Source organism: Struthio camelus, chromosome 8, assembly GCF_040807025.1.
Source record: "Struthio camelus isolate bStrCam1 chromosome 8, bStrCam1.hap1, whole genome shotgun sequence".
NCBI lineage: Eukaryota > Metazoa > Chordata > Aves > Struthioniformes > Struthionidae > Struthio > Struthio camelus.
This window is the reverse complement of record NC_090949.1, coordinates 27473934-27501729: the sequence shown is the minus strand read 5'-3', so window position 1 is coordinate 27501729 and position 27796 is coordinate 27473934. Positions and strand designations below refer to the sequence as shown.

At 38.9% G+C, this 27796-nt stretch overlaps 1 protein-coding gene across 3 annotated transcripts in view; it reads left to right on the top strand.

Annotated features, from left to right (window-relative positions):
* Window positions 1–27796, top strand: part of GPBP1L1 (GC-rich promoter binding protein 1 like 1) — a 34376-nt gene that overhangs the window by 999 nt on the left and 5581 nt on the right. Inside the window, exons 2-10 of one of the 3 annotated variants that reach the window (XM_068952996.1) lie at window positions 315–373; window positions 6276–6346; window positions 15678–16568; window positions 17382–17496; window positions 18477–18606; window positions 18972–19255; window positions 21988–22060; window positions 23185–23378; window positions 27383–27523. In XM_068952996.1, coding sequence (XP_068809097.1) covers window positions 17437–17496; window positions 18477–18606; window positions 18972–19255; window positions 21988–22060; window positions 23185–23378; window positions 27383–27523 — 882 coding nt within the window. In that variant the 5' untranslated portion in view covers window positions 315–373; window positions 6276–6346; window positions 15678–16568; window positions 17382–17436. The remainder of the gene's footprint in view (window positions 1–314; window positions 374–6275; window positions 6347–15677; window positions 16569–17381; window positions 17497–18476; window positions 18607–18971; window positions 19256–21987; window positions 22061–23184; window positions 23379–27382; window positions 27524–27796) is intronic. The other 2 variants (XM_068952994.1, XM_068952995.1) reach the window with 2 other exon arrangements.

The window sequence follows — 27796 nt, the reverse complement described above, 5'->3', positions numbered from 1 at the left end:
AATAACAACGCCTGGTGCGAGCGTGAAGTGGCTTCCTCGGTGCTCGCCATGGCGAAAGTTATTTCGCTACGTCTGGTACGTTTTATGCCTTGTGAGCCTAAGGCCTTGCGTGGTTTAACTTAAACAGCTCTAGTTAGCCTTGATCAGAACAGCTGTGTTCACACCTACCATTCCAAAGTAGTATTTAAGACCGAATTGATTGCAATTTAATAATGAGGCAGTCTGGAACAATTTTAGAGTAGTTAGTGAGTGTTCACAGAAATTACAAGTTTTTAAACAACTTTAGATGAACGGTCTTTTTTAAATCATTGTAGGCAATGATGGAATCTTTCAAGAGCTTGGCTTAAGGAATGTTTTATGTTAGTATGACCAGGTAAGTCAGCCTTCCTTTCCCCGCCCCCAAGCTCTGAATGACACAAGTGTTAATAATGCTAATAATATTTTGAAATGTTGAAAGTGACTGAGAAAAGTACAGGAATAACAAAAGGGGGCATGGAGGTGAGAAAACAGCTACGATAATTGAAAAGCCTTTGGAGATGAGCTTACTGCAGAGCTGACGTTGCCTCTGTAAAATGTTAGTTGGTTATGAGAAAAGCTCGTGCAAATGTTACCTCATGAATGAATATGGCTTGTATTTCAGTGAAAGGGTCTCTGTGCTCATCTGTTTGGAGACTGGTATTCCAAACTTCCAGTGTCTTGAGTCAAGAGAGAAACAGGTGTAGAGCAGTAGCAGGAAGAAATAAAATCACCAGTTTTAAGAGGAGCAGTTTTTCTTCTTGCATTCTTTCAGATCATTTCTAGGGAGACATACCTCAAGAAGAACTCTTAAAAAAATTTTGTGTTTAGGAAAACTTCAAGTGATGCTTTTTTTTTTTTTTTCCCCTCTTCAGTAGTTTGTATGAAAGCCCAACTTCTGCTTTATTTGTAGTCTTAATCCTGTATGATATAGACATTTCCATTGCAGATACCATGCAGATACCAAGTAGGACTTGAAGTGAAAAATATGCATGGAACAGATGGCATTTAAAAAAAAAGTCTTATTTTTTCTGTGGATGTCTTAATAATAGAGAGGTGAGGAGAGTGCAGATGTGATATATAATAAACCACATGAAAGCACACACTTTCGGGATTATGATGAAAAAATACTTTGAGAACATCGTTGCAGGGTATTGTCACCTTGTCTCGTAGATGGGACTGCTTAGAATGTGCTCTTAGTGCCTCTTGAAACTGCTGTTTTACATTAGGAGATGAAGTCACTAGAAAAGTAATCTTCACTAGCATTTTCATTACATGTTAAAAATATTTCAAGGGCCATGGGGCACTAATTTTCTTAGTATTGAAAAGTACTGTGATTGGATCTGCAAATTTCTTTAGGAACACTGAGTGGCAGATAATGGAGTTCTTCAGTAAGTGAACAGAAACTTTATTGGATGAAGGGTTAGCAACTGCTTTTCTTAATTTCAGTGTTATGAGATATTTGGAGTTAGTTGTTTAATTGCTGAATTGGTTTAGTCTGTGGCATGTGCTTTACTCGTTTGTCTGAATGAACAGATTGGAAAAGGTGTAGTAATATTAGGTAGCGCTAAAACCTCTTCAGTCAAGTTCTGGCTGTTCTTGCATGGATACAGCTTTTTCCTAGGTTTTGTAAAAACTATGCAAATGTGAAGTGGTTGTTTCTTTAACTTGTGTGGGGGAAGTTCATAGCTTATTGAATTTTGCAATTGGTGAGGCAATGTATGTACCACCAAGTTTGTTTAGTTTGTTAAATTTTATGCTAACTTGTTTGGAATTAATTGCTCTCAGTGAGGCAAGAGTGGTTTACATTTCATTCAGCTAACAACAACCTAAGTAGATGTTCTAGTGTCACTTCTGTAGTGACCAGGATACCAGCTAAAGAGTGTATGTCTTTCAGTAAGAGGAATCGAAGTGCATGTTCTCTTTACTAGTCAGATTTGATGAAAGGCAGTGAAGTTGGCAGAAACATGGCTCTGCTTAGAATATTTCATGAATGCTGGGATGTTGTCTTTAACTTGTGTTCTATAAGTTAATATGTTCCTGTGAAAACACGCCAAACTTTAATGAGTTCCTGTATGGTTAAAAGCTAAATGTATATTTTGGGAAGTGTATATAAAGATTGATAGCAGCTAAGTTCCCATTGCCCCATATGTATATGTGCAGATACTATGCAGACCAAAACATTTACGGTTGTGTTGAGAAATTAGTATGACAATAAATTAGAGTATATTAATCATTATAGATTAGTGGTTAGACTTTATCACTCTAAATCGGAATTTCTTGGTTAAATCAAATGTGTTTCTCCCCCCCCCCCACCCCCCACAGTTCCTGCCTTTTCCAGTTGGGCTTCAAAAGTCTCTTGCAAAGAGAAGAATTAACACTTTATGCTTTTTAGATCTTACTGTAATTAAATAGCAAAAGACTTTGCAGAGTGTTGGTGCATGCAGTTCCACAAAATGACTAATCTGAAATAGTTGCATTCCCATGGTCTGGCTTAACAAAAATCCTTTGAACCAGTGGGTAACCGAGGTTTTCTGTGTTAAGTGATGTTCAGGAAAAAAAATTTCTTTGGTGCATGACTTTATGTCTCTGGGATGGAGGGCTCACCAGAAGCTACCAAAGTCCTAGGACTTGGGGTCATTCTAGCAGAAATGCCAACATTTCTTTTTTTCCTGGCATCGTGTGATCTCTTCCAGTTTGGAGTTTTCATAACTCTCTCCTCCACCTTGGCAAGAGTATCACAGCTTTGTGGTGTGCTGGTTGTGGCTCTTAATAAGCAGAGCTCTGTGTTTATATTGTTGTCCAGATGCACATCCCTGGTTTCAGGAATCCCCTTTTTCCAGAGGAGGAAAAAATTCAACATTTTAAATGAGCTTTCCTTAGAGTAGCCTTACTTTCAGCATCTGTTTCAGGTCCAAGTAGATAGTAAGTATCAGGGAAAGATAATAGTATGGCCAAGAATGACAGCTCGCGGGGGCGAGAGTTTTAACGTGGCAGAGGCTGCTCTCCTGAATATTTGTGTGACCCTCATAGCATAGTTGCAACATACAGAGCGTGTGGCAGTGACCGTCACTCTTTGGACCCTTGTCATCCTCAGTTTGTTCTGAAAAGTTGCCTTATAAAGGGCCAGGTCTGACATAGAGGTATATGGGCACAAAGATGGTCAGTATGCAGGAAGGTACTAATGAATTTTTATGGTAAGGATTACAACTGGTCTCTAGCCTTTCAGCAGAAAGGAATGTGTAGCTGTAGTCATCTGTCATCAAGGGATTAATCAGTTTTAGCAGGAGGTGGTTTGAAAAGACCTTTGATTCTAGTCTTTTACAAACTCAGTGATGGAACTCTCCCTCCTATAAATGTTGAATGTGTTTTGTTCTGGACTGTTAGTTTTAGAAAACTGTCTTTTCTCTACTTCGAACTCAAGGTAAACTAGAGAAGCAGCTTAAAGATGACTTAAACGTCTTCAAATTGGATAGGTCTGGTGGAACATACCCTAGAAAGGGAATTGAGAGCCTGTGGGAAGTGTAGTTTCAGAATACTGGAAAGTGATGAGAGGTGCTTTCCCCCACACCTTTTAGAAAAAGACAGGACTTGGATCTGATCAGCTTGTCCTCCTGTGGCAAGGATAAGTGAAGAGTGCTCACATTAGGGAGTCCATTCTAGATCACGTACTGTTTGCTATTTTCACTGTTCTGTATTGAAATGAACAATATTTGTACTAAACACACAGATGATATGATCTTGATAAACTCAAGAAACGGTTTGAAATCAATGCAATGCATTTCAGTGTAGATGGGCCCAAATTATGAGGTTAAGGAATATTATGCAGGGAAGTAACAGCTGGCTGGGCAGCAGTTCTGTGGGAGAGTGTTTAGGGCTTGTAGCGGTTCCTCAATTGTCATGAGTCAGCAGCATCGCTGTCATGAAAAAAGCACTTGTCATGCTAGAATACATAAGAGAACATCACAAATAAGCTAATGAAGTAATCTTTCCATTCTACTGAGGGGTGGTAGGTCTTCAGCTAAAAGTATTTTGCTGAGTTTATGAAACTGTCACGCTCTGAGAAAGATAGAGTTGAACTGCCAAGAATAACAAGGTCTCTAAAAGAAAGACCACTGAGTGAAGATAGAAAGAGATTAGATTATTTAGCTGTGGAACGTTTTTATATTCAGCTTATAGTTCATCAGGCATCAGCAGGTAATCTATAAAGCAATTTTAAAAAGCTATCCCCAGGTATAACTGGGAGCCAGCTCTGACATACTGTCACTGCCTGCAAGCTGTCATGCTTGGTAGGTGGGTCACGTTAATTTTTATCATCATCAGTACTTTGAACTTAAAAACTTGTAGCTTTGGCAATAAAATTAGAGGATTGGGGTTTATTTTTCTGAGAAACTTGGCTATATCTGATCCCAGAATACATTATTGCATTCTTTTTTTCTGCTGCCAAACAGTGCTGGGATACAGGATGGCCTGTGGGATTTCCCCCCCTCTCCCCTCAGAAAACTCTTAGGATTGCCTTTCAGTAAGGAAACAATGACATACTGGTTTGAAGAAAAGATGTCTTAAAATGCAGCTGCAAAGAGGTTAATCAGTTTTCCAGTATTCGTTGTGAATAGGACAAGTAGTCATAGGTTGAAATTGCAGCAACAGATATTTAGGTTAGGCATTAGGTCTGGGGACAGCCTTTCAAGGTATAAACATAATGAGAGCAGATTGTAGAGATATGCTGGAGAACACTGATATGCTAATCTTTTTTTGATTTACAGCTCCCCCAAAATATTCCAGTGGCAGTATCAATACCTGCGAAATGAGTTCCGGTCAACTGATAACAAACTTGTTGTTCTGATACTTTTTGAGACATCTTAGGAATAATTTGAGGACCCCTGGAGCTCTGCAGGTTGAAGATCACGGCACAGTCTTTTTCTGGAGGATTGCTTAATTTATTTTCAAAGACATTTGATGGGGGAGGATAGAGCTAATGTCTTCTGAGCCTTGGGAGATGGGGATGAACTAGGTGATACTTCAATTCTGGGTTTTTTTTCCAGATGTTTTTCTACTATTCCTAGTTTAGTGTAGGACACTAGGATAGAAGAATGGCATTGTTTAACTCCTGGCCTGCACAGTATGCCTGCAGAATAACAGCATAGTATGTCTTTGGAAGATTAAAAAAAAAAAAAAAAAGACAAAGCTTGAACCAGCCAGATAGCACCTGGCCCAGAACTGCTTATTTTATTCTGCTCTACATCTAAAAGTTTCACTGACTAGGTCAGACAGAAGGCTCTAGCAAAACACTGTGAACATCCAAAGAGGATACATTTGCCAGCTGCAGCAAATCATCAGACTATATGGTTAGGGATCACTTGTTCCTCATTTATTTCAAGGCTGAGACCAAACAAACGGGATATTTATTCTTTGTGCAATGTATTTTATGTGTATAACGCTTCTTTTAAACGGAACTATTTTCAGTGACTTTTCCGTATGGATGTTTGATAATACATACTTTAATAGAGAAAGTGCTGAACCTTTTAAGCTGGTAGAATGGAATACATAACAGTATAAACTTGACAAACTGTAACGCAGATGCTGCGCACATGCTGAAAAGTGCTGGCTGAACATGTCTTTATCGTGTCCTAGTCACAGATGCAAATAAATGTGGACTTTCTGCATATTGTCCTGATCTTGAGGTAAAATGACTTGGAAATAATCCAGATGTAGGGAGGGATGGCGTATCTAATTTTTTCCCCTCCACTCTTGAGCTGTTGTTGTCTTGTGACGGAAGTACCTATTGCTAAAGTTTGTACTGCCCTTCCCGGTTTGTAGTCCTGGTCTTGTTGGGTTGGGGTCATGGTACTGAGTGGAAGAATTACTACAGTTTTGTTTAGGATAATCGTGTCTTATTTCTGAATGTCCTTCTTTGTTCATTATGCTGATTCCTAGTGCTCTCTCCTTTTTGCAAGAGATGTGCCTTCTACTCTTTCCTTATCCTTTTCCTGGAACACAGGAAAAGGGATCTGTGGTTCCCAGTACTCGATTTAAAATCTCTCTTGCCTTGACCCAAAGATTTGGTAAATAACCTGGTCACGTTTGATTCCCTTTTCCAAGGGAAAGATGTTTTTCTCCTCCCCATACTGAAAATACTTAAATGTAAATGTGCTATAGTAGTGGCAGTAACACTGGCAAAATACTGTGCTCTTTATCCATTCCCCCTTGCTGGGAAAACACCTACCCAGTGTTTTCTTTTTTTTTTTTTTTTTTTCCAGGGATTGGAGAACTTCTTGCCTCACTTATGCTTAGGATCTATCTGCATCTCTGCAAGACAGGTAGACAGGAGGTATGTATTATGCAGCAGGGATAAGCCAGTAATTACATATTTGCAATTCTTTCTTTATGATGAGGAATATTGTCTAGGTGTATGCTCTTGAGAGATAGAGAAGACTCTATTCATAAAGGCTTTGGGCAAACCATATAGCTATGCTGCTCATTGCTGTTTTTCCTTCTCTCTTGTTATGAGGTTTTGGGCAGAACAGTATAGCCTTTAAAGGCAGCCCTGAGAAGGCTGTTGTGCCTTGTTAATGTTCACAGCAAAAGGTCTGTAAATCAAAGTGCTCTGCAAAATAGATGTTCAATTTCATTCTCTTCAGGGGCTAAAAAAAACCTTTGGATTTGATTTAAACTCTCAGAATACCTTTTCTGGGTCTTAAAGTACCTCATTTCATAAAATGCTAAAAGTGATTAAAAGTTCAGAGCATTGTTCACATTTAAAAACTAATACTACCTAAACTATGTTTTCTTATTTTACATTAGTAGAGTCAAGGAAGGCACTTGTTCAATGCAGGTATATATAATCCCTGGGGCCTCATTCCCTGTAGCAGAGGAGACTGAGGAGCAAGTTCTTTTTTTCTTGGATAAATACTACAGTTCTCTAATATAAACAGTGCTACACGTGTTAAAGGCGCGTAAGAAGTGGAATATTAAATGGCACAGGAAAGAGGTGTAGGGGATAATGGGATTGCCAGTGGCTGTAGGGTATAAAACTTCCAGGAATAATTGTTGAAAAGCATAATATCTGGGAACAGCTGTCCCCGTTCTATGCCAATTAGAAGTTAAGAGTCTTATGGTTTTACTTATCCAAAATGGTGCCATATTGATACTTGGAGTAAACTCTTCAAAACCCCCTGGAATGGTTCAGTTGCAATTTATCATGCTGAGATTCTGAGCCTTGTCTTATTACACAAACTTCTGTACAGGTTGCCCAGAAACCTTCCTTTCTAAAGTATGCTTTGGGCTCTCAATGTGCAAAATACAGCTAGTTTTCGAAGATAGGCTGACTAACTTTGAGGTCATGGTCTCCTCAGTGCATCCAGTGCTATTGACACAGGAGTGACATGGTGATAACATTGGCTGTAGAAGCTTGGATCAGCTAAAGCTAGAAGGGGCGGGCATCAGTAGCATTGCTAAAAGGGGGGCTTTTTGTTGGCAGTGTTTATTTGCTGGAGAATCTCTCCTTCATTGCAATCCCAGAAGTCAGTCTTCTCTGGTTACGTTACTGTTGTGTGTCCTTGTGTCTCTGATAACTTTTAAGAAAGAAATCGCATTCTTTCCCTGGACCTTGCTGCATTCAAGATGTTTGCATGCATGCACAAGACCTATTAAAGGCTTTGCAAGGTTATGTGGCTGGACAGATGCATGTGTTCCAGAAACTTTGAAGGTGGTAGGATTCAGTCAGTGTGACCTTAGAGAAATGGAAAGCAAGCAGGTAAGTGGGCAGATCTGCTTGTAAAGCAGTACAGTATGATACCAGTGGGAGCACTCTCAAAGTCGGAGAAGATTTTTAGAGTATAGAGCCATCCGTATGGACGGTTCTTGACAAATTTCAATGAATTGGGGCTATCTGATTTTCAGAAGTGGTCAGATACAGAACGTGACACGTGCACTCAAAACCCCCCTTATCTGTTACTCTGGAAAAACTTTTGTATAGACAAGCTTCTGCCGTGTTTTTGTCTGGGAGTATATAGATTGCAGTGTTCTTTTTAAACACAAAACAATGTTGATGATGCTGCAAAATAGATTAATTAGCTTTAAACTTGAAAAACAAGGTTTTAATCTCTCAGTAACAGCTATTTTTTCACGAGAGCTTTCAATATCCATACGTGGGAAGATTCTGTTTTGGTATATGATTAGCACTTTAATCCATCATTTATTATTTTGGTGGACTTGTATTCCCATAGTTCTACAAAATGTGGCATGGGAGATGCTTTGCATTTTTAGATTTTTTTTCATCTTCCAGGTTCTGTGAAAAATGTTGTTCGGATTGTGCTTCTATTTAATAGACTTGTCCTTTGTATTTGAGCAACGTTTTTGTGTGCCTAGTTACGTGATATGAGACAAGTAACACTGGCAGATCTATATTATAGTTATTTTGACACATAACAGCTTGGGCTTGTGAGCGCTACCAGTTGTACATGTCATTCTGGAACATCTACCTTTGTCCTCTCAAAAGGTAGTAGTATTTCAGTAGTGGAGACAGATGGAAGGTGTGGCTAGAGAATTGTGTTAATGGAAGCTGAAAGCAAAATGAAAGTAAGTTTGTTTTGTAGAAACTTTGTGTGAATGAACGTGCCATTATCTGCAAATAAGTCATTTAAACTTGAAGACAGTTGTTATGACAACTATTGAACTAGTAGTGCTACTGTACTGTCTTTTATAGTCAGGTCTAATATGTGACCTGATCTAATACCAGATCTAATAACGCATACAAGGTTGAAGCCAGATTAGTAATTACATTATTTTAAAGGGACTATGAATGTGTATGCCCAAATATGATTACGTTACTCAACAAAATATTTCTAGTAATAGTCATACAAAGGGATGTTCCGTTTTTTGGAGAACGGGAGAATGACGTTTCACATGTGGCCTTTTGCTATCCTTAAGGAAATCAGTAGCACACTTCTGACTTCTCCGAGCTTGGACTTCAGACTGCAATTCATTACTTCTGTGAATGTGTTGGATGAGTAAAAAATTGTTAGCAAGAGATCATATTCAGGTAAATACTTCTGGGGTTAATTCTTTATGATAAACTAACATAGACCTGCCAAAATGACACTCTGCTCTAAAGAGTAGCTAGGTAGAAAGATCTTTTGTGCATGTTTAGGTGTTATCTATTCGAAAGAGAGCTGCACAGAAAGAAAACTGGTGAGGGAAGTAAGTTCTGTTCTGCCATATGCATCCATTAAATTATGCACTAATTTTTCTAAATGCTTTTGCAACCCAGCTGACATCTGATCCTTAAGAATAGTACTGAAATCCCAACTGAGTTTATAAGGATTGCCAGTTAGAAAAACAAATCTTTACTTTTTAGGTAAACATGTTCTGTTTAGAGAAAAATGTAGAAATGCAGTGAAAACATAGAAATGAAATAAAATTGTGGCAGGGATAGGCAGAGGTTGTCTCTCTGACCTTTTGTAGCTGTAATTAACTGGATTGACAGATGCCTAATAAAGGGTAAAAGTTTCCTTCTACACTGGTTTCCCAGGAGAAGCTCCAAGACTTTGTGATTTGTTAACACAGGAGAGAAGAAATGGAATTAGGGGCTGTGATTGGTAGGATTCTAGGTAGATACTAGGACTGATGGGACCTGAGGAGGTTTGCAAGGAACTCTGAGGCGGTAGAAGCAAGCGTGCAGTAAGCATGTCTCCTTCAGAAACGTGTGCTGAAATACGTAATGTGAACAAAAGTTAGGAGCACTGATTCTGGGTGTTCCCACTGAGTAGTTCTGTGCTAGAATGGTATTGCCTAGCAGGCAATTTTGTGTCTGTTAGGTAAAGCAGGGCAGATTTTGCTTTCTGTTGGGCTTTTGCAGTTCTGTAGGGGAGGAGATGGAAGAGGAAGTAATCGCAACAGTGTACTGGTGATCTGGCTAATATATGCATTTTTCTTAAAACTTTTGAAACATCTTGATCCATTTCCGATGAGTAATTTCGTATCTCAGTAGCTCACCTGCCTTGGTAGTCTTTAGCTTGTCTCTCTAGCCTTACTTTCTGATCAGTATAGGTCTTAGCACATTGAGCATCTCCCTAGTTCCTAGTGTCAAGTATATATAGGAAACTCAGCTTGAGACTCAAAGCTTTAGAAACTCCCTATGGTTTAGAAATGAACTCTGGCCAAACCTGTGTTAGTAGGAACAATGGTTAACAAAAAAATAAAACAACTCCACAACTATATTCAATTGTAACCCAGTGAGAACACTGTGATTGGGGTTTTTTTACCTGAACTATGCATGCTTCCTTATCTGAGTCTGTGCCTCTCCTTTTAATTTAAAATGCTTGTATGTTGTTTTCATTTTCACATTAAGCTTTTTAAATTTATTTAGACAAATATACAGTGAACTTGGGTAATAAAGGCATTTGACAATTTTCACTGATTTGTCTGGCTTGGTGATAGATACGGTTTCTTTCACTTGCACAGAAAATGACGTGGTGAAGGATATTTAGACATGAAGCTTAAACGCTTGCAAGGGAAAGAGAATATACTTTTATAACAAACTTACAAGAAGGTGTTATGAAATAACAGTTGAAGTATTTTGATGCAACTTGTAAAAAATGATAATTTAAGTGATCCTTTTTTTGAAGATAATGTGAACAAGTCTGACCCAAGTGCGAATACAGACTTATTTTTTCTTGCACAGAACTTGTCAAAAGCTTTTGCATTTTGATCAGTGAAAGACTTTCTAAGGTGGGCAAAGGACAATCTTTTTTTTTTTCCACCAAACCTCATTAATGTGTATTTAATTGTTTTGAAGGGAGGCATAGAATGCCTGTATAGGCTTTCTGTATAGAATGCCTCATATAGTGATTTTATTTTCTTCTCATTTTCTGATTTTATATTTCCAGAAGTAGTTCAAACTTGAATTCCTTTAAAGAAAAAAACGAGAGAGAGAGAGAGAGAGAAAGAATTAAATTAGCACTGACAAGCACCTTGGTTCTCCTTTTTCCTGGAATCGGGAGTGCCTGTTGGGGCTGATCTTTTACATAGTGAAGCAGTTAGACACCAGTTTGGCTGAACTGTGCGTGTTGTATGGGAGATTTGGGAACTTTGCCTTCAGGATATGTCTGAGTGTTTGTTCTGCACACATGTGCATGTGTGTGATCAACGAAAAGCAGATCACGTGTGTACTTTGAGGAATCACTTTCTTTTTTCATTATTGAGGAAAGGTCATTCCCATATTGGGAAAGGTCATTTCAGTTCTATGTAGTAATCGAAAAGAGAAACAGAATGTTAGATACTAGGAAGAGACTAAAAATTGCCAACGTTTTTCCACTCTAAATCTGTCATGCTCCCAAATCTTGAACGTTTTATGCAGTTTTAGTTACCTTATATCCAAAAGATACGGTAAAGGCTAGTAAGGATGATTAGAAGTGTTCAGAAAGCGTCCATAATTGGTCAGACTAAATAGTCTTAGCTTGGAAAAGAAATGACTTGATGAGTATGTATATCATGTATAGAGTCGTAAGTAACATGAAAAAGTGAACAGAGCATGGTCAGTCACTTTGGTAACATAAGAAAACATCTAAATGAACTGAGGCTGGCCATTTTATAACCAATTGGCTTTTACACAAAGCACAAGTAAACTCGGAAACTGCCCCATTTCATTTGGGAGCCAAAAGTGCGTATATATACGTATTCAAAGAACAATTGAACAGGTTTACATACAGGCATTGAGTGGTAATAAACTATAATACAGACGCCGGTGAAAAGTCTGCAGAAGTATACTGCAGCCCTGCTTGCTATTCATGATCTGTTATTGCACTCTTTCTTTTTTCTTAAGGATTTTTTTATAGGTTGCTGTCAGACTTGATAGACTTCCGTCTTGCCTATTACAATTTTTTGATATTGTTGTTGTTAGTAGTATAGTAGGATATGAAAGTGGTCTGTGAGTAGGCTGAATGTGTGACATTGGCCAGGATTCAGACTGCTGGTGAGAGAAGAGGTTGTTAAAATCTAGCATATGGGTTGATCTTGGAGTGTACAGACTGAAGGGATTCAGTAGTACTTGTTTATAACAGTTCATGTAACAGCAAGTTTTCTGCTTTAGCCAAAAGAAAGCATTACATTTTAATGTGTTACAGATCTCGATCTTGTTGTGCTACTTACTCTATTCAAAGGGAGTGCATGTGTACGTGAGAGTACCTGATGACTTAAAAACAGTTTATATGCCTACTGAAATAAGGAGCCAGCTGCAGGCTGTATTGCTATATAGTGTATTGGCATATAGCTGCCTTATTGCTGGAGATGAGCAAGCTATTGACCTTTGGAAGGGCTCAGAGACAACTTTGAATTTCCTGTCTGAAGTGTGCCGTGCTCTACCTGAACAGAAGCAAGTGGGTGGAAATTAACTTAAGCATCCCTTAAATTTACTGTAGCTTCTATGCAGAGGTTTTTAAACCTGGCAGTAAGTGCCAGACCTGCAAGTGACATTGTTTCAGAATAAAGGTTGCAGAAGTATCCAAATACTTGGTAGAAGGTTTGAAATGATGTGTAAGTCATTCTTTAGCAAGTATAAAGCCTTGGGGTTTACAGTGCCTGCTTTATGCTAACTGTGAAAATATGCAGTTTGTAAGGCTTGGGAAGACCTCAGTCTAAAATGTTGCATGTCTGAATTGCACTAGACTGTGTAAATACATGTTAGACTGAATTGCCCGAGTCGCTGATCCTACCAGGGCTATCAAAATAGCAGGTTGAGACCTGAATCTTCTGCAAGAGCTTTTCTGCATTGGTGGTTGGAGTTCTGCAGAGTTTCATCTTTATTATTATTATCTTGATATTAAAAGATGTTTTGTTACCATCTGATACAGTTTTCTTTTCCATGTATGAAGGCTATTAAAAAGCCTTTTTGTGGAAGATGGTACTGTATTTTGAGGTGTGTTTATTTTTGTTTGCAACCAGACCTAATTCCTACTTAAAAACTCTTAATTCTGTGGCGTTCATTTACTTAGAAACCCTTAAATCCAGAGGATGTTTCTGTTTGGTTTTTACTCTGGATAGGTCCGTTTTTCAGCTCACTGGGAATCATTCTTGAGGTTCATTAAATCAGCTTCTTAATGCGACTTGCTTTTGTCAATAGTTTGAAATGGCTTAATTGCTATACAGTTTGTTCTGAAAAGCATATTTATTCAGAGGGTAAAGAAATGAATCCTGTTTAAATATATTCAACTGTGTGTTGACTTTGTCCCTGTTTCTTCTTCCATTTACTTCTCAAACACTTAGTAGTAGTCTTGTGCTGAGTTCAGCGTGATGGGGAAATTGTTCTGTCTGCAGCAGTTACTGCTACGTTTCAGCACATACCTATATGCACTGAAAAGTTACCCTTTAATATAAATGGTAGTTGTTGGGGCGTTAACACTTTTCTTGTTAGCAGTGTGTCACGTATACTATCTTGTGGTACTGACTGAGATGTTTAGAGAGTTCCTAGGTATTTATGACCAAATCCACTCTGTTTTTTAATCTTGGCTGGTACTTTGTAGCGGTTGTGAGACTTCTTGTTGGCACTGTGCCTCCAGAAACGTGACCGTGGTTCACATCTCAGGAGCAAAAATATCTCCCCTCTTCGCACTCCCCTGCACAACAGTAACATCTAATTCTGGGAAGAAAAATGGTATGAAAATGAGGGAGCATGTTAAAAGGAATAACCCAGAGTGTAAAAAGGTGGCAGTCCTTTTAGGATGCTCTGCGTGTGTTTGTTTTGAGCCTCTATCTTAAAGACTGAAAAACCTGAACTAGTGTGCTTAGCAGGATAAAGAATGACGTAACAAGTGCAACCCAAACCAGAATTGCTCAAAGAATAGAACCTTATCCAAACAAGGAAAAGAAAGTCCGACAAGTCAAATATAAAGACGTAATAAGGTATGCTTGAAAGGGATCCTGAGAAACAACTGAGGACACAACAACAGTAGGAAAACCTTTCAGATGTTTCAGGAGCAGAAAGCCTATTGGAGAATTTGCATCCAGCTGGGTAAGATGGTTCAAGGAAGAAGAGACTATACCAGAAAAGCTGAATTTTTTTGTTGGTGTTTTCCGTGGAGCAGTTTATGGAATTTCCCAATCTGGAGGTGCTCATTAGAAGAGAAGTTGGAGGAACTGCCTCAAACTGATGCCTAGAAATTTCAGAACAATCAATAAAAGGAATAATACAAAATTGCTAGCTCGGATGGCGTTTGTCAGAGAACGCTAAAGGAACTTGGATATAAAATTGTAGAACTGACTGTGATGTATACACTTAAGTCAATTTCAGTAGCAGAGAAACAGGGTATAGCACACATGCCCGCTTTCAAAAGCGGGGAAGCAAAGGTACAGGCTTAAAACGAGGTATTTTACTGGGTGGGGATTGGGACTGGTGTAGGCGTCTCTGTAAAAGGGTCGCATCATTGTTCAGTTCTGACTGAACAGTGTTTAAAAATTACTACGAAAGGAGGAAGAATTTAGTGATTCCTGTTTCCTATTACAGAAATCCATGGTGTGCCCACTTCTTGAACGCTGCATAAAAGCCTAGTGTCTCAGAAGGATTGAGTTCAAAGATACAGAGAAGGGTGACTAGGATAACCGTAGCTATGGAACAATATCTGTACAAGGAGTAAAAATAGATGAGTTTTTCAGCTTGGAGAAAAGAAATGACTGGCAGGGGACATTCTCCGTGTCATTGATGACATCAAGAATAGGACATGAATATTCTTTAGTTCTGCGTTTTGAAGGGAATTTAGATGGGTTTCTAGTCCTATGCAGTCTTATCCACATCTACTCTTTACGTTCCTTACAAATCTTGCTCTAGCTTCTTTAGAGTTCCTAGTAAGCAGTTTTATAAGTAACAGGAGTGATTTTTATTAAATAAATTGTTTGTATGGTTTGCTGAGTAGTTTGTGGACCGAAGTTTACTGTCCTTTCTCAACACTCAACATTCCCTTGAGGAATTCCTGAAAAAGAGGATGAGGATGTAAAGATTTCACCCTGGGCAGTGGGGGGATAGCCCTCAAAGGCCCTAGTAATCATAGGGCATCTTTGTATTCTGTGTGTGTGTGTGTTTTTTTTAATACACTATAATAGTGTGATTATTGCCTGAGGAAGATGGGAAGAAAGTTGGCATATTTTGGAGTGCTAATAGGTATACTAGTTATATTACAGAAAGGAGAAAATTAGTATCATGAGTAATTACTTTTCACAAGGGAGTCTGACTGTATTGGAGCAGGTGAGGAACACAGTGGGAGCATAACGAAGATAAGTTGCGTGGTATGGAAAAGCCTGCTTGCTGCCTAGGGTCTTGCAATATTATTTTAGCAACAGGTTTAAAAGTTCCTATGAAACGTAGGGATCCTCTTCATCAGCTGCATGCAGTTTCCCTTCTTTTACCATTTTGCTAAATCAACTGTTTGTATTGCTGTATTCTAAACTAAATCTGGGTGGTGATCTTTAAAAAGCAAAAACATTTCTCGCTGAAAAGGGCATTTATAATTAGATCATTTCAGTTTTGGTTTTGATCAGAGATCAAATAACTTCTGGCACTTGCACTATATTTGTTCTGTTTCTCCTTCCGTTCTCTCTAGGCATGCTTTATGTCACGTTTCTGCCATTTGTATTGATGGTTTGTGTTTTTGTTTTTGTTTTTTTCTTCATAGTGACTACAGTTTCTGTCTCACCTCTTTGATGGAAGAGGACTATGACCCAGAAGTGAACTCTTCATTGTAGAACAAGAAGCTCTTGTTAAATAATTTGTCTCCCTTTAAAAGCAGCACCCACTCTACAAAAAGTAGAGCAGAAGAGATTATTTTTGGACCTGGCATTTTTCTGTTCATGTGACCTATGTTTCAGCATGTAAATGGTGAACAGAGAGAAACGTTTGTGCCTGCTTTTGAGCTTTACGTCGAGTAGTGCTTAGTTCTGTGGAGCATTAACTAAGTTACGTGAAGTCCAGAGTATATCCAAGCATTCAATTTTTTAAATATTATACCTTTTTTAGCAACTGTATATGATAAAAATGAAGTTTATATTTTAGGAGCAGTTGGGCAGATGCTTCTTGTTTAGATCTCAGCATTTCAGGCAAACGTTTTTATATAACGTAGTCCTTTTTCCAGAGTGTTCAGCTCCATCTGCTACAGACCATGAATTATCCAGCCGACTTGGGTGCATCTGTTCAGTATTAACCATGGGGTTGCTCTGAATGTTGTCAGGCAGACTTGACAAACCTTTTTGTAATGTAAAGGCTGACTTCTGTAGTACCACGACCAGAGGAAATTTAATGAGGTGAACGTGGTCGTGGTTCTCTTTTAAAAATATAAATTACCTTCTTAGGTATTTTTTTGTAGTGTGAGTGCAGAGAGAGGTTAAAATGAGCAGCTGAGGGGGTTAACGGCACAGTTGGCACAAAGTGCGGCCTCTTGTGCTCTGCTTCAAGACGCACTATTGCCTCAAGGCTGGCCTTACGGCATCCTGGAGAAGGAAGGAACCGGGAGGTCTGAGTGAGTCACAGAAAAAAGTGAGGACATTGGACTGCAGGGGCCAAACTCTGGGTGAGTGATCATTGGTACTTTTTTTCCTTTGCCTGTACAGTTTTAACTTGTTCGTGGCCCAGAACAGAGTAACAGTAAAATAAGCGTTTGTAGGGTTTTGAGTAGTGCAAGTTGCTATAACGTGCTTGAAAGAACGATTCAGTTTGATTCCTCCGTGAGGTACATCAGCTGGTCTGTAGCTGAACTTCCATTAAGATACAGATCCTTCATCCAGCTTGTGTTTTGTCCCTAATCATTTGATTCCTTACCTAGAAAGCAGTTTTAGCACAGGATGTTCTCTGGCATGTGAAACTTGGTGGATATGGGTAGAATTTTAAATTGTGGGTTCAGGTCTCTGATCTGCACTCAGTGTCTCTAACATTATCATTGGTTTAGTCGTATTTAATTTCCCACCTCTGGAGTAAAGTATGCTGTGATCATCCCTTTCTAGACTGTGAGACAACAAGCAGTGAAGGAGTGGACCCCAAACCCTGGCATGTCTTGGTTTTTACACATCTATGCTTTGAGTGGTTTGTATATGCCATTCTGTTTTCCTCCCATCTCTAGAGCCCTTCCTATCGTGAATTTCATAGATGTGTTTTTAGAATGGAGTTGTAAACAAGAAGGGACTGGGAATGTTTAAGTTCTTACCTGTTTTGCTCAGAGAAATAAAGTCAGCAGTGAAAGCTGTGTGTAAGTGTAGTAGGAAAAACTATAGCACTTTTCACTTCCTATTAGTATAGATCAGGTTTTGGAAAGTAGTATTGTGTGATTATTTCAGTTTGGGAAAGATGACAGGATTTTTTTATTTTTTTATTTTTTTTTAACTTGCAGATCTTGGCCATGAGGTTTGATGCCTCATTTTATTGAAGGGAGACACTGGACCTAAATGGCGCAGCATGACTTTGTTCCTGCCTGGCTTAACTTCTCAACACCACAGTCAGCCAAGGTAAATTTTAATGCAGATCAATTGCTGTCACAACTATGAAAATAATAAAAAGCAAAAAATTGCTCCAGTGTTTTGCTGAACTTGAAATGCTTGATTTTTAACTTACTTTGTCTTTTTAAATATCTAGAAAAGACTTTTGGGGAACTTGAGGTGAAAATCACATTTGTTTGTCTTTGTTTCGGCAAAAGTGTCCCTTTTATTTCAGGGGAGGAGCAGTCCTTTGCTTTCAGATGTAGAAGTAATTCAGTGTCTTTACCTTGAGTCTTGAGTGGAATCCCAAGTAGAAAAGGATTAAGGAAACTGCTCCAAAACTGTGGGGGTCACAACTTGACCTGCCACTTATTTACAAATTAGCATATAAGCCTTTGGTTTATGAAAATAATCTGGCTCTTGCTGGGTAGTTTGTGGGTAATAAACGCAGGATGTTTGATCCACTTAAAACTAGCCTCTGAAATTTTTATAAATGAAGGGCGGTGAAGAGTAACACAAATGCTCTGGAATTTTGATGCTGAAAGCATCAAAATTTTCCACAGCATCATAGTTGTTTCAGTCCAAGAGTTCTCTTCGCTTACTTAAGTATTTCTGAATTTTAGCCAGGCTATTCACATCCTGTGTTGCTGCCAGTTCTTCTGACTTGGGGGCGGAGGGGGGGGGTCTCAGTGGATGAGCACCTGTGTTTCATTCTTAAGATTTCTTAAATGAACTCTGCAAGAAGTATGTGTTTACAAAGACTCTGCTGGTAAGTTCAGTATGTTAAGTTCTTCTTGGTTTTGTGTAAAATATGTGGAGTTGTGTGCCACTTGAATGACATTAACGGGAATGATTTAAGGTTGTCAGCTAAGCAATACAGGTGCAGATGCTGTATCGTAGTACAGGAATGTGGGGCGTTTTGATTTTTTTGCAAGCTGTCCTGCTTGGCCTAACAGGCTTCTGAAATGCCCTGAAGAGTGCTTCGTTACATCACCTTTTTCTTTCTGCAGTCCCCTGCAGCCAGCTTTGAGAAACATGGAGAGCATCTTCCACGGGGAGAGGGCCGCTTTGGGGTGAGCCGTAGGAGACACAATTCTTCTGATGGATTTTTCAATAATGGGCCCCTCAGAACAACGGGAGGTGAGTAAGAGGGATCAGAACAGAGTTTGAAAGCAAACGCCCTGGAGTATTCTACAGAATGGAGAATTCTGTGGAATATAAACGATATTTTTCAAAACTGTACTCTTTTAAAAATGTCCTGTAAGAAAGAAACTTGTGCTATTCTCTTCTCCCATGCCTTGTGTTTAGACTTTAAGTGTGGTAGCTGTATGTATATTGTGTAGTTTGTGGTTTTTTTGCTTTTTGAGATAATCGCACTGTAGCATAATAAGTTTGGCCTAGTAGTTACTTAGTGAACACTGACTTAACAAGAGAAACATCCTGATATTTCTAGAATTCTGCATGCTGTGTTGACTTTATTTGCATACTTATCTCCTTTTGTTTAGACTGCTGGCATCAGCCGTCCCTTCTCCGCCATGATTCTGTAGATTCTGGTGTTTCTAAAGGAGCTCATGTTGGGCTTTCTGGCAGTCAGCCTGGCTGGCATGGTCCCTCACGGGGCCATGATGGTGTCAACCAGCGTGGTGGAGGAGGAACTGGAGTTCATCGCCACTGGAATGGCAACTTCCATTCTCGGAAAAGTTCAGCCTTTCAAGAAAAGCTGCCTGTTGAAGCCAGGGAAGAGAAGAAGGAAGATAAAGAGAAGTTACAATTTGAGGAAGAAGACTTTGTAAGTGTGTAGCTTCTCACTAGAAGTGGCAGCTGTGAGAAGCGGCTTTTCAGATCTCATTGTTATTAGCTTTGGTAGGTGGCAAGGATCTAGAGTGGCATTCCATTCCGTGTTTGAGATCACTCCAGATTTAACAAAATGATTCCAGTGCTTGCAGGATGTTAATTAGTATCCAGAACCCTAGGAACTTGATGACTTGTTGGATTATGGGTTTTGGCACATTATTGTATTTTGCCAAGTGATTATTGTGGACTGAAGACAGTGTTGTAAAACACAAGCAAGATCTTCAATGAAACTCAAAAGGTGACGCTTTGGTCTGCCACAAGAGTAGTAGTTGTATTGCCTTGTGGCTTTTCTCACAGAGCCATTTTTGCCCTAAGTATATTTGTCCAGCATCTTTTCAGCCCGCCTGCTGTTCCTGTCCCCTGCATTCTGGTACATGTCGCTGTATGTTATATTCTTCTCAAGGTTATTCATGATGTGCTCAGACCTTTGCAACCATCTGTCTTGGATTTTCTGGAATAGTACTTTCTTACCAGAGATTGTTTACTTATCTCTGTTAATTTAAGGATCAGTGTTTTTTTTCTCAGCCATGTTTTCCAACAGTGTGTCTAGCTCATCAACTTTCTTCTTATTCTAGCATTCTGATTCATGTGGTATATTATCAGTACAATAGTTCTTATATGCAGACTCTATTTGTACCAGAATATCTTGATTTTTCCAAGCTTTACCAAGTAACACTTGGACTTGCTGCTTTATCCTTACAATATGCATTCCTTAATACTAATACTTTGAGGTTTGCACACCTTCCCTGCTTTTTACTTCCAATTTAATTCTTTTTATTTCTCTCGTCTTCTGATGAGGATTTTATCATAAACCAAACGTTTTGTTTTCTTTTACTCTTTCTAGACTCTTCTTGACCAATGTAATGAGGTCACTATCATCTCTTAAGTTCTGGTAACTGAGTCTCTCCACCTAATGTGATTGCCCTGACTTGATCTTGTGGTGCTAAAGCCAATGCTGCCTCTAATAATGAGAGCGCCTGGTGATAGCATGCACACTTGCTTGTGTCATCATCTTGAACTCTTGGCCAAGTTTCTCTCTTACTCGACTTTGCCACTGGAAAGCTGGTTTCAGCTGAAACTGTCATGGCAGTTTGCTGCTTCTACTTGGGAGGCTAGGAGTTGAGGTGAAATATGTGAATGTCCACATGGCTGCTTCAGGCCTGAACCTAGAGACTCTACTTAAATTGCCATGGGAGCCAGTCTGAATTAAGCTGCTGGACTTTTCAGTCTAGTGCCTGGGGAGTGATTGCATGCTCTGTTCAGCTGCCTCTGCTGTGGGGAGTGGTAGCCTGCTCAGAGGGTAGTTAACACCTTGTGTCTGGGTGACTTCTGTTAATCTGATTTCTCAAAAATATTGTAATTTAGAATTTTTATAAGCCTGTTCTTTAGACATTCAAAAGCCTATTGAAATGTAGAAAGTTATTGTAATGATTGCAGTTATGCACTGGTATATTCTGTCTTGGTCTAACTCTTATCTTTCATGTACTACTTCATTCTCTTCAGTGCCTTGATTAGTGTCTTTCCCCAAGTACGTGTCTTTTGTAAATATTTCCCCCATTTTTGGGGAAGATAATACCAAGCACTTACTGCCTAGTAGCAAGCTTTGCTAAGTAACTCATGTGTTGTCTTTGCCATGGTTGTGAAACTGATATAGACCGTGGCTAAGCATGTAGCTGGTAGGCCTGTGCGGCCAACAAAACGGCAACGCTTTTCCTGAAAGGTCTGCGAAACTGGCTATTAGCCTGAAGTTCTCCTGCAGTTTGAGCACCACTACAGGAAAACTGACCTGTAACTAAAAAACGAAGCACTGAGAGGAATTTGTAGAGTCTGAAGCAGTAATTTACACTATGGTTTAACGTTTTTTCCTAACTTGCATAGAACACGAATGCCTATTATTTCAGAAGCTCATTATTAGAAACTTATACTGTAGCCATAGTAACTAACATATGGAGAGCTCATTACAAAGAGGGAAAAGATTACTTTATTTTGAACTGAAGCTACTTGGGCTGGGGGAAGAGGAATAGCTAATCAGGAACATTTCTGTCATTGAGTACTTGGATTTTCTGTACTCTTTGCTTTGAACTTGGGCATGACTTTAGTTGTTGCACTCATACTAAATCAAAGGTAAGTCTGCAGAGAACACAATCTGCATACAGTATTGTTCTGAAAAGTGGAGCATAAAATAAATAATTTACCTACAGCTTTTTTGTCCGTAAATATATATATTTGCTCTTCCTTTACATTAGGAAACCTAGAGTGGTTGTTTTAGTTGAACTGTAAATGTATAATTATTGTATAAAATGTTGGGGAGGTGAGAATACAAACCTCACATACAGATGATGTAGATTGTGTTACACTTTGAGCTGCTGATTGGATAATTCTTTTATGGCTATATTAGTTGTCAGAATCTACTTAATTATGCAGAAGAATAAGACCCAATTCTAAACACTCTTGATAGTTGTGTTGGAAATAGAGCAGAAGCCAAGGAGAGTTAAAAACTTGATTTTAGATATTTTGTGACAGAGCACTCTTCTAATTCAGGTGCTATTTAAAGAAATCTACCTGTGTTCTGTTGGGTTCCTAGAAGCGTGATACTATGTTAATACGGGATCTTTTTTTGTTGTTTGCAATATGAGGATGTACTCAGTTGGTTTGTCTTTCTTACAGCCATCTCTGAATCCAGAAGCTGGAAGACAGAACAACCAGAACAAACCTTTAGGGACACCTTCTGGAGTATGGGGTAGGTAGAGATATTTATGTCATTTTTATGGAATGCTGATGCTCGAGCAGAAAGTTGCAACTGATATTTAAATGCTACTTTTTGTTTTACATACAGAAGATCTTGAAGACTTGAGTGAAGGAGGCAGTTGCAGTTTTCTCTCCTTTGTTTTCCTGCCACCGTCTTCACTAATCTCTTGGCCTTTTTTGCCTACTTAAGCTGTTCTTGTCATGGAAAACTGCTAGCGGCAATAATGTTGCCGTTCTGTGTGTGTTTACCTTTTTACTGCAATCATAATTTCATGCAGACATCACTGGAAAGACGGAGCAGATCTGAGTGAACTAGACATCAGTTTCTGGTTTGTGGTCTTCATAGATCTTCTAGAAATACAGCAACACTCTTAGTTCTATGGTTTGGGGTTTTTTTGCCTTTGATTCCGATGTATGAGAATCTATACTTTTTGAAAGAAACTAGACTGAAAAAAGGTAGCAGTTCTAGGAACTAAACATGGGTTTGTTAGTCTCTAGAATGCAACTGGATTAATTGGGTTAGGTATTCTAAAGAGTGAGTAAAAGTACAAAAATAGGGTTCTTGCTCGAATATCAGACTGTACTTTTTCCATATTTGTCAGGTATTTATTATTCTGCTCAAAAATAATGACGATTAGCTTTTATATTTGTTTTTAGTTGTTTCTATTGTGACTGTTTTCTAAATTATTCAGGTCTTGCAGATGTGTTGGCTTGGCCTGAGAAATAGTAATTGTGTTGAGTTGTGAGTGCTGCCTCTTTTGAAGTGTAAGTTATGCAAAATATTTTTGCTATGTTAGTGAATTAACACAGCTGATTCACAGTTGCTCAGAAAAATGCTAATATCTGTTCTGATTCTTGCAGCACAACACAAGACTGTTAGCTGATGTCACTATAGATTTTTTTCCCTTCGGAGTCTAGGGAGCCATTATGGTTTAAATGAAAAAATTGGACTTTGACATTTTTGCCCAATGTCTTTGCTTGAAGGTTTTAAAAAAAAAAAAAAACCTGATAGCGATCCCAGAATCAGGCATGAGGCATTTAAGATTTAGAGTATATTGAAGCTGTTATGAAACTGCAGTTTTATATTTCAGAACCTTTCTGATTCTATTTTCATAGAAAACCCTCCTAGTGCCAAGCAACCTACCAAGATGCTGGTCATCAAAAAGGTTTCAAAAGAGGATCCTGCTGCCGCCTTTTCAGCTGCATTTACATCACCTGTTTCTCACCTGGCAAATGGCAACAAAGCCACCACTATTGTCCCAAGTGTCTACAAAAATCTGGTTCCTAAACCTGCAGCTCCTCCTTCTAAGGTACAGAGGTTTCTAGCCAAGTTAGTAAACTGGATCAAGGGAGAACTCTCTCCCTTGACATGGGAATCAAACCCCCTGACAAATGGTTTGAATAGTGATTTTGGGGGTAGTAGCCCTTACAGTAGAGGCTTGTTTTTTAATAAAATTGTTGTACCTTGTTAAAATGCCGTTTGGCCTTATCCATATATAGAACTAACCTCTGTTCTGACTGTATTAATGTCTGTGCGAACGCAGACGTTCTGATACATTACAAATCCTTACCTTAATTAGATAAAACGCAGCTCTAGAGAGGTGGAATGTGTGCTAAGATGTGCTTGAGTTGTTCACATGACTACCCTGAAAAATCTTGATTAGATTGTGATCCTTTGACACATTTAAAACAGGTAAGGCTAAGATCAGATTACGTTGCACGATGCTCCACTCCAACTTTAACTTGGTTGAGCCTTAAAGACCAACCTGAAAAAGTAATAAATTTCGTGTCGTCTTTCTGTGATTGAAAGAAGTGTTGAAAAGCCAAGTGCATTTTGTTTCTCTGTTAGTTCTAGACTTGTCTTGCCTGTTGTTCCAGAGAATCTACATGTATAGATGCCTTAAACTCTGTAGGATTGGTATTCAAAGTACTGAAGAAGTTAAATCAAATAAAATTATTCATTAGGTTGTTCTTTAAAAAGGTATGGGAATAACTACCAGTTGACACATTCCAGCAAAATCTTCCTTATGCTTAGAATAGAGTAGTCTTGCTTATTTCAGAGATAAAAGCTAAATCAGAAAGATCAGCAATTTTTTTATAAGAAAATTTTTCTTTTTCCCAGGCTTTCTTTAAAATTCAGACCAAATTCTGCCAACTGCAGGAAAAAATCTTAGAGTGATTATCAAATAAGTTAATATTCAGCTTTGACATTAAAGGTTTATCTCCTGAGTGGCAGGGCATAATTTGGCTCATTATGAAGGGTTATTTTTAAAAAAAACGAAAAAAAATCATTTACTGAGTCAAGCCATTAAGTCCATACACATACTTGCTTAGATTTTAGAAGTTAAACAAGATGCAGCTTCTGGTGGTCGCTGAGTCTCCTGTGGCTTCTCTGTTTGCTTGTGCAGCTTTGGTGATGTATGTGTATATATAGTCTTACCTATTTTTAGTTGGATATTTTGAGCGTTTTTGAAGCATAAAGCCGGTGATAACAGTTTGTGCAAACCTGTAGGTTGTCCCCTTGATTGTTCACTAAAAATCTGTTTTGTTTGAAGTAGAAACAAGTCCAGCTTTTCTGTCCTAGCTGTTGCTACTGAGTGCCAAGATATGTTGTAAGGTCTGGAAATTAGTGCTTCACAAACGGTAGACCTTGAGACAGAAATGTGCTTCTGAAAGCTGTGTAAATGTGCCTAATGGTACTGCCGCTCCTGGTTATACCTTATTGCTTGGAACTGTAGAAGTTGGAGATAAGAATCTGTTTAGTTAGCTATTATTCCCTGCTGCGCAGTCACCATTGCGTTTGTTTTGGCTACTTCTAAAGCACTTAGTGGTAGACTTGTCATTGATTCAGTCTAGTAGAGATACTTTTGGACTGTTTCCTAACTGTGCCCTGAAATTAGGATTTTTAAATTTTGATTTTTCAAGGAGTCTGAAGATATGTTAATCTCTGCTTACAGCTGGAATAGACCCTTTAATTTTTATAAATAATTACAAAGACGTTTTGGTTTTACTGAGACAGCATTGTGACTATGGTATGGAAGCTGGTATCAAAAATACTGTGGGGTTTTTTTTTTGTTAGGTGGGTTTGTGTGTTAAATAGCTCTCGTGTGCATTTTAGATTTTGTATTTATCTTTAAATTGGAGGATATGGCAATATGGAGTGGTAGCTGCACAAGTTGACTTTCAGTGGAGGATCTGCTCTACTGAGCCAGGTAGCAGGCCTGGATTCATATCTGTAGCATTAAAGAAAGTCCTGATAATGTATGAAATGTTATCTGTCCAGGGGAGAAAGTGATGAATTTTAGTATGTGGCAGGTGCCAAGAGATCCTAGTCATGCTAAGCATGATATAAATTGTATTTTAGTTTTTTAAATGTTCATTTAAGTGTATATGGATTGACATGGCACTGTGGTTGTGGGAGGAGATGGGGCCACATTAGGCTGCCGCCTTGGTGAGGACTGCAGTAGTTAAGAAGGGTCTGCTATGTCTCATCAGCAGTTCTTTTGTTAATGAATGGGGACAGTTAGAGCTAAAGGTGGGAAATCGGGGTGTCCTCAGCTAGAAAAATAGTGTGTGAGACGCTTTATTTGTACCCCCCCCCCCCCCCAAAAAAAAAAGCAGCTTTGGTAGGATGCCTTCCTCTCTTCCTCTGAGGACTCTAGAAAGTTATATGGGAATTGTAGTGCATAAAGTAATAGAGGGGGTCAAAATTTTCCTATCATTGAAGTCAGCTGTATTGAAAAGCTGTCACAGGCAAACTGAATGAAAAATGTTTGTTAGTTGTACCAAGTAGTATTGAGAGGAAAAGAACTTGGCAGTGGAAACATGCCTTCTCTAGAGATGGCTAATTGTTCACAGTTAAGTAACATATACGAAGGTAATAATCTGTCGACAGTCCCTTCTGATGTTCAGCTTTACCTCGTGTGTCTTGCTTGACTCTAGTGGCCTCCCTAAAATACTGAGAGGGGTCTGTTTTTGAATTTGTCTGAGCTGCCCCTTTGTGGAAGCTAGGAGAATAACAATTAGCAGCCAAGAGGTATCTGAATTGGCACCCAAGGCATCCGAACGGGACAATCATGGGAGTTTGCAAAGAGAAATTTCTCGTCAAAGTAATTCTCCACCCGTGATTTTAGTACCAGGCAACATTGTGCTGTTTAGGAGCTTTTCTGGGTTTGAAGAGAATGTTCAGAGTCTGAATAATAGTGAGCACTGAATAATTCATTCAATAATGTGGGCTGCTCTTGATTTTTGAGTTGAAGATTATTCACGTGAATATGCTGATGGTCTCCCCTGAAGGAAGAGAAATACTCAATAGACCATGAGAGCTTAATGGTTTTTACTCTCATCTTTCGCAGAAAAAAAGATTTGTTTCATCTCAGGTTTAATTTAACCCCACTATGCACTGATTATTTTGCTAGTGACTTCAGGCTGCCCTCAGAATTGTTCAAGGGAACAGTACGTTTTAATGCTCTGACAGATGCATTTCTCATGCTACTTGATGCAAGCCTCTTGTTAGGATCCTTGTAGTAAAGGCTGTCGCTGTACAGGGTTTGTCCTTGGTTGATGAGAGAGGCCCGAGAACAACATTCCAAGTAGCAAAGATTTATCTTGAAGTCCTTGCTTTTCAGGCAAACTAACTGCCAGTTATCTGGATGGATACTGCATAGAGTATCCAGAGCAAAGCAGTAGCTGCTCTTGCGCTTTAAGGAATTGGCTTTTCAGTCATAAATTCTAAAGGCTTTTCCTTTTTAGTTTTTATCCACTTTTTTCTAAAGCAATGCAGTGTTGGACGCTTTCAGAGCCATATGACATGCAAACAACTTGCATTCTCAGCCTAGACAGAAACATTTCTTGATGTTGTTTCTTCACACAGAGGAAGTTCCTGTCAAGTGATGCAGTCTGTTTTTGTGGCATGCAGTGTTCTCATGTCTGAAATGTGAATGTAACTGGAATGTTTTACCTCCTGGCTGTGAGTAGCTGCAGGATACATTGTGTCAATCCATGGTGATTCCAGCTAATGAAAGACAGCGTTGGATTTTTCTCTTTGAGTTCTAACAATGTTTTACTAGAGGGTGGTGCCCATGAAGCAGAATTTTGATGTGGTCTGGGGAAAACAGAAGATGATGGGGGGGGGGGAAGAATAATGGTTTTAGGAAAAAGCTTGAGACTGTTCTTGGAGGGAGGGAGAGAAAGATCTGTGCAACAGACAATTTAAGCCAATATAATGTTTGTGAATTTGTTTTACCGCTTGTAATCAACCCATTCTTGTGCTGTACCACTTACTGTATAATATTTTGTGTTCTCTTCAATACAGCCAAGTCCATGGAAAGCTAACAGAAGTGAACACAAACCAGGCTCACTTTCCTCCAGCCGTGAGTCTGCCTTTACCAGTCCAGTGTCTGTAACCAAACCAGCGGTACTGGCGAGTGGCTCAGTCCTCACCTCTCCCAAAGAGGTAAGGGGTTGAGTTCAGGGTTCAGATGATAACTTTACCATTACCACCTACTATAGCTTAAATGTGATAAGATTCTGTGCGTGTGGTACCTGGTTTTGCAGCCTGGAAGAATGACTCACTTGTATGTTCTTAGCACATTGTGCCACATCCCTAATACACTTAAAGAAATAAAAATGTAGCTTATGTGGATGCAAAGCATTGCCATTGGTGTTTTTCCAGAGGTATTAGAATTTCCCTCCATTATAAAAAGGTACACATGCTTTAAATAATGCT